We start from the raw sequence: 11,436 nt of genomic DNA, 5'->3' as shown, positions 1-11,436 counted from the left end.
CTGGTCTCATTAATACGTTTCTCAATCCTGCTCTGCCAGGCCGGTGCAACAGCCTTTGGTCGTGTAGCACGTTCGGTGTCTTCAAATGTAACACCAGCTACACGACATGCTGCAACAGCCGCACAAAACAGAATTGAGTGCGTATCCTCGAGATTTTCACTGCTCTCAAAATAATCTGCGAGCAGTGAATCCAGGGTGCACACTAGGTCCCTATTCCGTTTAGTCATGGGTAAACGTGGCAAACGTGGCCTAAGCTCAGCGGGAGTGTTACGATACTCCCGAATCGCATCCCCCAGTGCGCTCCTCAAATGATCACTGTACTTACTTTTTGTAATAGCCATGTCACCACCACCCTCATCATCATGTTCTGGGCCCTGTGGTATTGCAGGAAGTGGTTCCTCAACCACGGGCGTTGACGGGCCAGAAGTGACATCGCTATTACATGTTTCCGAGCGAATCCGATCAAGTACGGTGTCACTCAGCCTGTTGTTACGCAGAATGACTCGCACCTGATCCGACAGTCGTTGAGCCGAGACGTTGACAGCTGGTTCAAGCGCCTGAAACAGAGAGAGCATCCTAACACGGTACGCAGTGAGGTTAGTTCCCCCCTTTGTAGCCCCATAGTATGCGCGCATGACATTTTCATTAATGGGTTGTGTCCATCGCATGCGCTGCACACCACCACCGGAAGCGGGGACCCTGTTCGAGACCGGTTGGCCTCTGGCTCCCAAGCCCGTCGGTGGCCGGCGTCTCCCCGCTCGACGTACAGGTGTTGGCGACGTCGGCGGGGAGAAGTACTCGTCGCTCGAGCTCGACGCAGCTGCAGACACCAGACTACTTCCTTGTGCGGGGTCCTGTGCCTGCGAGGCGGAGCTGAGCGGCGGGTCCGGGGATGGATTGTTGTGCGCTTGTTGTCTGGCTCTTGTCAACATGATCTTAGATTTTTACATTATTTATTGTGTTTTGACACTGTCATTTTGATTTTCTGCATATTGTAGTTATATATTTGTTCATACTGTTATATACGCATATTTTATTACTGTTTTATTTTATATACTGTCTGTATTTTACTTTTTTAGGTTTAAAAATTAGATTTAGATTATTTTAAATAAATTTCTTTGAATAATTCTTTGACAGCTCAATTTTTTGCATGTTGACGTATTCGTTGGTTGCCAGTTATTTTAATTTATTTTTATATTAATTAATTGTTATCGTATTTATTTTTTATCGATCAAAAAATATTTTGACTGAACAATGAAGAGCACTGATCTGTTAATAAAAAGTTGTAAAGGCAAAAAAAAAGTTAAACAAAAAGTTCTTTTTCTCCTCCCAAACTTCAGTCAACTAAGTTTGACGGGTTAATTAAACAGACAATCAAGCAACTTGTATGGTTAGCGATTCCTTCAATTTATAGTTAGGTTGTTTCATCTCCTAAGTTTCGCTAAGCTAGTTAATCTTCGTATTGTTTATAACCTTAAGATAAATTGAGAACTAATAACGGTACTACCGTAATAAGAACTATTGTAATTTTAAACAAAAAAATAAAGTTAGTAGTTTATTATTTTCAGATTAAACAAGAAACGAATTTTGAGGATAGGTAAACCATCCTGTTTATTAAATATAACAATCGATACATAAAAATCACAGTAGATATTTATTTTATGGTATAGGTTGGCGGACGAGCATATGACCTGATGGTTAGTGGTCACCATTACCCATAGACAATGACGCTGTAAGAAATATTAACTATTCCTTAAATCGTCAATGCACCACTTACTATATAACTGATGAGTGGGTGGTACCTACTCAGACGGGCTTGCACAAAGACCTACCACCAAGTTTCAATATTTGTGTATTATGTTGATAATTTTCTTATTGTTTCTTTAATTTATATTACTAACAAAGAGTTTAACGTAATATATCAAAAATAACTTTTTCAAGTTAAAGAACAACTGTTATGAGTACTTTACAAATTCCACCTTACATAGATCATCAGATTACCTAAGGACGAAAGAGCGGGTTCCTGTCATAACTATTTAATCAGTTATATAGAATTATAAAAAGCTTAGTTTTTCTCATTATGTAGTAATTATAATTCTTTTATGTAACAAGACGTGTATTTACCAAGCATGGGAACAGTAATATCACTACGTAATATGAACAAAGCTTCTTCCCGTTGTCTGTCTTTGCCATGTGTGCTTAGATATTTAAAACTACACGACGGATTTTGATGCGATTTTTTTGAAATAGATTTTTCATATGTCTAATATATGCATAATAAAGAAAATAAACTGTGATCGTTTTGGATATTTCTAATGTGACGTTGGAAAAAAAAATTTTTTTTGGCGCTCTCTTTGCAAATGCTGGTTCTACGACTTAAAGACAAAATATTGTATCCAGAATAATGTAAACCCTTAAAAGGTTTACAAAAAAAGTCCGTGTCAGTATATGTCTATCTTTTAGCGATAAATCAAAATAGGAATCTTCATTCTTTACTCTTGACGAGAAATAATGGCTTAATTTACAAAGCGATTTTAAGTAGTACAACATTAATCCTTATCAAATTAAGTACTTTAAACCGTAGGCCATATTGATCTATATTAATGGTACATCATTAATATAGATCAATATGGCCCTGAACTAACAGAAAAACAGTAAACGTTGTATAAAAAAATATTTTGCAGTACGTTTGGTACATTACATTCGTGCGAAGCCGATGCTAGTATAATAAATATATAAAATAGAAACTACTTAATCTAGTGAAGATCAAATAAAAAAATACTTATGTTTATGGAAGATGACAGGTAAGGAATATTTTGGATAACAAAGTTTTGAATATTTAAAGCATTTAGCAAAATATAAGAGCCGAATATGGATTTTTAGCCACTAATATATTAATAGGTATAAAAAAGCTAAAAAACTGATTAAGCTAAACATAGCGATTGAAATCAAAATATTATGTCGACAATATTTTATAAAAAACCGTGAAATTTTTACTCAAAATACATTCAATTCAAGATACATTTGATTTTAAATTTACAGACAATACCCAAATCATTGCTTAAAAAATCATTTTATATCATTAATTTATGTTTTTTTCAATGCGCAATAGGAAAGATGCAATATTTTTATTTTTGTGTTTATTTTAAAGAACTCCATAAAGGATAGACAGATAGACTTATGTTTCGTGCCAATGTGTTCATTTACTTCAACAAAGTTTTCAAATAAATGGTTATTGAGTGGACCTTCTGACACAAAACTGAGAAAAAAGTGATTAAAAGCTGAAAAGAGGAATCTGGAGTCTGCTTTGACAAACCCAAATTCCATTTTTATTCAAAATACGCAATTAATTTAATTTTGGTTTCAATATTCACTTTTTTACAATTATAACCTCAAATAAGTAGTTATAACAGAAGTGACGTCACTGAACACTAATTAGTGTTTTTAAATACGTTCCGTTTCAAGTTACTTTCATTCGTAATTATTTTTAAAAAACAAACATTATACCAAATATAAACCTTGCAGTGGCCCTTCTTTTATAGTTATTTAACATTTTATAGCAAAATTTTCATAAATATTATATTTGCATGCTCCCTATTACTTTGCACTAACCGTTGGACTTACTGACTTTCGTTTTATCATCCAACCGAAATCAAGTACGAAGAAAATAAAATGAAAGACACACAAACAGGCATAAACGTCACAATCATATTAATTTTAAAACACATACCTAAGATCTAGTTAAAAAAGTCTAAAGAACCTTAGTGTGTACTAAAAACATATTTTATATAACTATATTTTATTTTATATTCTTAAGAAAACAATTTAAAACTGATTGTCCGCTGCAGTTGTGTGTGTATTAATTAGATTGCTAGTAAAAAAATCCGAGAAATTTAAAATAATATTAAAATCTGTAATCTACTTCTTGGTAAATAATCATTTTAGCAAAAATCAAGAGTAAGACCGACTATTAAGGAATCGATATGTCGTATTTACTTTGTATAATAATGATAATTCGTATTTAATTGTTTGTGTGTAATTATTATTAATATCTACTAACATTTTTTTTTATAAAATGATTTTATAGATCTGTAAATTTGTAAGTTGTAAATGTCATAACATGCTATATAATGGAGTACATACTCCATTTTATAGCATGTTATATCAATAACCTCAAATTACCTAGGTGTTTGTTCGTTTTGAATTGTACGCCTTGATATTTTAATTATATTTTATAAATATTTTTGCAAGACTTTATTTTTATGTTCTACGATTATTTTAAATATTAAAAGAGAAATATATTTTATCGATTCATTTATGACATATCGATGTTTGCCTCTATAATGATTGATCCATCTCGATAGTCGATTCTCGCGTGACATCCCTATCGTAGATCAACAACGACGCTCATTTTTGTTTGATTAATCTAATATTGTATTAATTGTTTAAATATTAGACTAGCAATATTATATTAAGTACGTTTTAGTTTAAAATATATATGATTGTGATAGAACTTAGTAATATATGAATTCAAAGTGAAATAGTTCCTTTAACTTCGAAATGAACGGAAGGGCGAAAAAAGCGGCTCAGCCAAAGAAAAAAGCAAATGGGTATAAAATGCCAGCTCCTATCCCTGTTGGCGAGGTGATAAATGATACGATATCTAAAAAGAAATGGCGCATCGGCCCTTCGATAGGTGTCGGCGGTTTTGGTGAAATATATTCAGCCTGCGAACACACCAGTTCACCCAAGAAAAACTCTAGTTACCCATATGTAGTTAAAATAGTAAGTTATTAACCTTATTCTTTATTTTCTACATTATAGCTAGCTGATATCTATATAAATTGGTATTTTTATTCAACAGGAACCACATGAAAATGGCCCACTCTTTGTGGAAAAACATTTTTATATAAGGAATGCTAGCAAAGATGAAAGTAAGTTAAGATAAAAGGAAAGTAATTATTTGCATTAGGCATCACACAATATGCTATGCTTATTAAAAAACTTAGAAACAACTGACAGCTGTGCAATGAATGAAATTAGTATAAAGTAAAAACATCTTCTGTTTAATTGTTCTATTGTTGTGTATGTAATTTTATACAATTGTACAGTTTTTTTTTATTTCAGTTGCTAAATTCATGAAGGCAAAGAAATTAACTACACTAGGTATGCCATCCTACTACGGAAATGGTTCCCATGAATACAAAGGTGAAAAATACAGGTATTTAGTTCTAGAGAGGTACGGCAAAGATGTCTGGAGCCTTTTCAAAGAAGCTGGAAGGTGTTTTCCACCAGCTACTGTCTTCCAATTAGGATTACAAATGGTTTGTATTAAAAATTATCTTTAAGGAATAATTATATTTGCAAGTTGTAAATGTTGTAGTTGTAGGTTTTCAATCAAAGATTATTCATTTTCTAAATAAATTGAAAATATATTTGTTCTTATATTCCGTATTGATCAGTAATTTACTAAGAGTTACTTTTCCATTCATAATATTACTATAGATATTATCAGTCATATTTGCAAAGTATTAAGTTTGCTCTTTGTGGGTAATGGATGAGGAATCTTTCTATCTATAACAACCTGTTGTTTAACTATTCAGACTTTAATTTTATAGACCTACGAAATAAAATATTTTATCTTTTTAACGAACTATAATAATAGCTAGATCATTAATTACTAAATTAATTTAAAATATTAAGATTTTTTTTATACAAGTCTCAAAAACTTTCAAGGCCCATTTACCTTCTATTATGACTTTCAGAATTCATAAGTTATGGTTGAGAAAACAGAAACATTATTAACAAGATATTAACTGGCTTTTTCCTTTAAAAAAAATAATGATTGTTTTTTAAGTAATACTATCATTCCTTTCAGCTAGATGTGCTAGAATATATACACAGTAAAGGCTATGTCCATGCAGATATAAAAGGAGCGAACATTCTAATGGGCCTCAAGAAAGGAACAGAGAATCAGGCATATCTTGTAGACTTTGGTTTAGCAACAAGGGTCAATGAGAAGGAGTTTAAACCTGACCCTAAATGTGCCCACAATGGAACCATTGAATATACAAGCCGAGATGCACATTTAGGAGGTGAGATCATTCATAATTATTAAATAAGTTGTCATGAAAATAGGTATCCTTATATACAATGCTAAGGACTCATTCTAACTTTTCACTCATTATCGGTAAAAAATACTGTAGTCAGTATATATCTTTTGAAATACATATAACGAAACTCAAGGGATTGAGCATTTTTTCGTTATTTTAAAGATTTTTCGTTATAGAGAGTTTTCGTTATATGGAGTGAACAAAATAAAACAACCCAATCGATCGAATCGAAATTGAAATAGATAAAGTATGCTTATAAATTATTGTTTACACATATAGTCCAATAACAGTTCTTTTATGTATTATATTCATATCTAGTGTATGTGGTGGAATCGTCTTGATTAAACAACAAAAAAAATTCTACAAATAAGTTTGTAGAATTTGAAAGCAAAATTGGTAGTGATTTGGTTTTGTCCACTAGATCATTTTCTTCATCTTAAGCTAATACTGATTGTATTAGCAGGGAAAAATGCTAACACTATGCTTCGAAGATTAGATATGATTGGGTGAACAGGATAGTAAATAGTTACTGTCAAAATTTATAAACACATTTCTTCGTAATAGAGGATGGCTGTATTGCTATAGAGTGTATCAATATATGGGTTTTAACACAAACCAACCAAGTTGTGCTCACTTCTACTTTATAGAGTTTATCGTTATAAAGAGTTTACACTGTATTTTGTTTAACAAAACATTTTTATTTTTAAATGTAACTAAATATTAGAATTTAACGTAGCGAATGTCTAATAATAGTAATAATATAGTGTATACTCCAAACAAGTTTATTATTAATTTCTAATTCTAGCTTTCTAAATGGTTTAATTATTTAGTCACCCATAGTCAGTATTTTTACTTGTATTATATAATGTTACAACACATAATGGCCAAACTGTGTCACTGCATGTTGGTATAAAATATTCGGGAATAAGGATGATGCTGGGGAGGTTATATCTTCAATCAACTTCTATAAACTGCACCTTCATCCATCAGACCTTTTATTATTTACCATTTTATTATTTATGGTAGTTATGTAATAATAATATGTAGGTGTATCAAATACAGTTTTTACTTAATGTTCTCTTAATTAAACATATAAGTAAAATAAAGCCACCGATGAAGTTAACACTTATTATTGTTTATGTTCTAGTGGCAACCATGCGAGGTGATCTTGAGATACTCGGCTACAATATGCTGCAATGGTTGGTCGGGGAACTGCCATGGGAGAAAAATTTGAAACAACCAAAAACTGTACAAAACTCCAAAGAGACATTTATGAAAAACGTTCGAAATGAAACTAAACAATTCACAAATGTACCTGGTGAGTTTTAATATGGCAATATTCATTGTTACATGTTAGTGAATTAGTGATACGTTTTTTATTTGATTATATTATATATTTTTTTCTTTTCTTTTTTTAGAAGCTCTGATCAAATACTTTGAGTACATCAACTCCCTGAAACCAAAAGATAATGTAGATTATACAAAGTGTCGACAGTTGTTTGAAACTTACCTAAAATCGGAAGGGGTAACAAAAACGAGTAAAATGGAATTCATACAAACCAAAAAACGAAAAGCGACACGAGTGGACGATAAGAATAACGATGACGAACTAAACTCCGATGAGGAAACGACGCAAAAAGTGCTCAAAAAGAATACAGCGAAACAAAACGGCGACCTGAAATTAATAAAACGGCGTAAAAAACCACCAACGAAGTCAGCTGTCACCGAAGAGAACTCTGAAAACGAAGAACCAGATGAAAGTATAGAAAAAATCCCAACACGATCTAAGAAAAGGAAATCAATAGAACCCGCTGTGCTGGTAAAAGTGAAAAAGACAAAAATGGCGCCGAAAGCAACGCCGCCCGCGAAGAAAAACCACGCAAATATTTCGACCCAAACGTCTGCTGAGAAACCAAAAGTTAATTCGAGACAAGTTTCTTTCGATAGTCCGATTTGTGAAATTATTGGAGAAAAGAAACAAATAAGAGGAATTAAAATCAGCGAATCTCCGAATTCGAGCGGAGACATATTCGATGACTCGTTTACAATCGAAGAGAAACGGACGAGGTCGAAAAAGAACTTGCTCTCAGACGAGGAGGTCACGGTAAAGAGGGTTGTGAAGAAGAAAGTGACTTTAAAGCCCAAAGGGAAGTCCTGGAAAAACACGCCCGCCGTACTTAATGGACGATCGCCACCGAAGTAATTGTGCCATAACTAGTAGTACTTATTTTTTTACGTTTGATATAAATCGCCATAATCAATTTCCATTCCCACCAAAAATATCACAAATTTTTAAACCGGTTAATGATTATAATTGTTATAAGAGACACATTTGTGTTTAAGTAATATACTATTTTTAATAATACATAGTAAAATGCAGACGGCAGCGATGAAGACTAGGATTTGTTTGGCATTTATATTTTCATTCAATTTAACAATTTTAGAAAATAATTGTTTTTCTTTATTGTTGAGAAATTCAAAATTAATAGTGTTATTGCCGAATTGTGCATAAGTTTACGTTGATTGTATTGTTTTTATCATATAGTTAGTTAACTTTTGAATGAGTTGTGTATTTTTCGCGCCAATAATGAATGTTTGACATGAAATGCGTTGACTACAGTGATTGAAATATTGTTCAACTACATCTCACGTATTTTGGAGAAGTAGTATATATACTTAGTGAGTTTATTTGAAAAAGACATGTAATGAAATATGTAATGAGCGTAATTTATTGGCGGGAAATTTACTTGTGTGATAATGTTAACGATGCATTTGAAGTTGTTGCTTTTATCTAATGTATGTATTTGCTCAGGTTTCTTTATTATCATGTAAAATAAACAGTATTTTTAAAATTTATTGTTCGTTTTTACTGAGGTATGAGAGGGTAATTCAAAAACAAAATCAAATCCAAAGCTTTTATTTTTATTTACAATATAATCGTAATATGAAAGTAAACAAAATGTAACGTACCAAAAAAATTAGATTTAGAAATTCAATAAACATAACATCGGTCACCGACATCGGCGCGCTCGCGACGGCTGCGAGTTACAAAAGCTAAAGTACACCTAACTTAATACGTTTGTGGAGTGATGTCGCTAAGTCTAGGCTCTTTGTGATATGGGCGGGCCGTTCTCAACGAGCCCTTCTCCCTCACGTCCCTACCGTGGCAGTACGAGCGGTCAAGCTATTATTGACTAAAACACAAAACATTAGCACCATTTGTAAAAAAATATAATCTTTTTTCCAAACAACATAACTCACTCAGCGCCACCTCATAGATTCGCCACCGACAGCCGTATCCGTGCAGAGTAGTTTAGCTCTTGTGTCGTTACGTTAAGGTTCACGATCGGCTGCGCACTATTTTATTCCAATAAGCCTTCGCAGTATAGCATCGAATTCATCCTTAGGTACCCTACATAGCTGGTACGACACGAAATGTTCTAGACATTCAGTACACTTACTATTAAACATTATAAAACAACTATTTACGCCGTTACAGGAACATTTTTATGCAAAATCTATTTAACTTGCAATGGGACTAGTATAGATATCATAAACTCCATTTTGTCATGACCTCTGTTGTACGGAGTTTTACAATAACACATTATGTATAAGTTTAAATAAGGCCGCATTCACACTAGCTTTCGATGTAGTAAAATACAATTTCTCAGCAATGTAAATGACGCCAAAATCTCCTTTTAGAATATGCAAAAAATTTCAACAATCATTTTTCGTTTTGTGACCTTGCCGAGACGGCTCTATAAACTTTGTGCTAATAAATAAATATATTTTTTATCAATATAATTTGGTATATATTTTTTTTTTCTATAAAATATTGTGTGTGGCATATTTTAAAAGGAGCTTGATCAACGATCTACATAATAAAGATTAAACTATCCTTATATTCCGTACCCGTCCAAACTTACGCCTAGTATACAACTCAATTCTTATCTCTAAGTGGAATAAAAGTAAAAGTATATACTATGTATAACTAACATGTTCTACATAATTGCGAGGTGGCACTAGCTATCTGCGTACTGGCTTATCTAGTAAAGCTGGAGAACGGTGACTTGACGAAATATACGAAAAATCTTATAAATTATCATCAGAAAGAAAAACAAACCTATGTTGTTTTACGACTAGAAAACTATTAGTATAAATATTTGAACGTCACACTGGGATATTTCACTGGTAGCTTTTTCTCGTTGATAATGTCGGAAATTCTGCGTATTACGGAAATTTTATTAATATACCTTGGTATTAGTCAATTTGTATTTCATTCATATATGTAGATGTAAGGAGTACCCGTTCTTATGTAACATCAATTATATATGCGTAGAATAATATCTTCATGAGCATCTAGGATGGGCTATGGAGCAAATCCAATAAAGTCTGAAGTTGGTGATTATCAATAAAGTTAAGTATGTCAAAAAGAAATAAACAAATGTATTCTTAATAAGTGATAACTTAGTGGGAAAAAAATGTTACACAGTATAACTTAAAATTAGTAACTAAACCTGAAGTTGATCCGTAAATGCTTTCCTTTACAAATCCAGTTTAAGTTTGTCATGCACTGTCAATAGATGGCGCTTTATTTTTGCTACATTTACGCATATACTTTATATACCTGGAAATCATACTCCTTACCTCTACGTTAAATATTTATACATTAAATCTTTTAAACACGTCGAAACTCCGTTCGCTTGCATGTTCAAATTAAATCCTGTCAAGTCACGATTCTCCCCAGTCACAACTAAACGCGCATGGCTCATTCTCGGAGCAAATTCTTCTAATGACATTTATACATAAATATAAATTAAACAATGGCTCTGCCAAATTGTACTAAGTTAAAAAAAAAAATACCTTCACACGTGGCCAGTTCTAAAATGATTTCATCATTGAGTACGCTTAATGAATTTAATTTAAAAAATAAAAAAAAGACTTTTTGGCGCAACTACTATCCAAAAAACGTTTTCTAAAGAATATTATATAACGAACGGTAATAATTTTCTGACGATTTTTTAAAGCTTACGATTTATTACTGGTTATCTAAACACGGGGAAAGTCTAAGGATCGTATCACACCGCTTCTCATATGCTATTTTCGAGCGAAGCAGAACTATCGTCTGATGCGCGACAAGACGCATGCGGCCCGCGTTGGAGATGTCACTTGTGTTGACAAGTGACTGGCTGACAAGTGTACAGTATGTTGCATAGATTGTCATCGCTTAGCTCGTCCGATCAGTGTGATAAGGTCCGGTCCGATTGTTAATAATTTACAATTATAAGAAAATAGGCATCCCACGTGACAGCGGGGTCGTAAT

General features: G+C 32.6%; 1 protein-coding gene across 1 annotated transcript; it reads left to right on the top strand.

Annotated features, from left to right (window-relative positions):
• Window positions 1-4,175: 4,175 nt before the first annotated feature.
• Window positions 4,176-8,969, top strand: LOC124536635 (serine/threonine-protein kinase VRK1). Its single transcript, XM_047113160.1, has 6 exons — window positions 4,176-4,785; window positions 4,865-4,934; window positions 5,128-5,324; window positions 5,879-6,095; window positions 7,261-7,431; window positions 7,532-8,969. Exons 1-6 carry the CDS (start codon window positions 4,561-4,563, stop codon window positions 8,314-8,316), a joined length of 1,665 nt encoding a protein of 554 aa, XP_046969116.1. The 5' UTR covers window positions 4,176-4,560; the 3' UTR covers window positions 8,317-8,969.
• Window positions 8,970-11,436: the final 2,467 nt, after the last annotated feature.

Source organism: Vanessa cardui, chromosome 17 (genome assembly GCF_905220365.1).
Source record: "Vanessa cardui chromosome 17, ilVanCard2.1, whole genome shotgun sequence".
Lineage (NCBI taxonomy): Eukaryota > Metazoa > Arthropoda > Insecta > Lepidoptera > Nymphalidae > Vanessa > Vanessa cardui.
This window is presented reverse-complemented; position numbering and strand designations above follow the sequence as displayed.

Bases quoted from the DNA above. Each gene is read 5' to 3' on its own strand.
- LOC124536635 (XM_047113160.1), top strand. From the start codon at position 4,561: ATGAACGGAAGGGCGAAAAAAGCGGCTCAGCCAAAGAAAAAAGCAAAT. The intron at 4,786-4,864 runs GTAAGTTATTAA...TTTATTCAACAG, and splicing joins ACCCATATGTAGTTAAAATA to GAACCACATGAAAATGGCCC. The intron at 4,935-5,127 runs GTAAGTTAAGAT...TTTTTATTTCAG, and splicing joins GAATGCTAGCAAAGATGAAA to TTGCTAAATTCATGAAGGCA.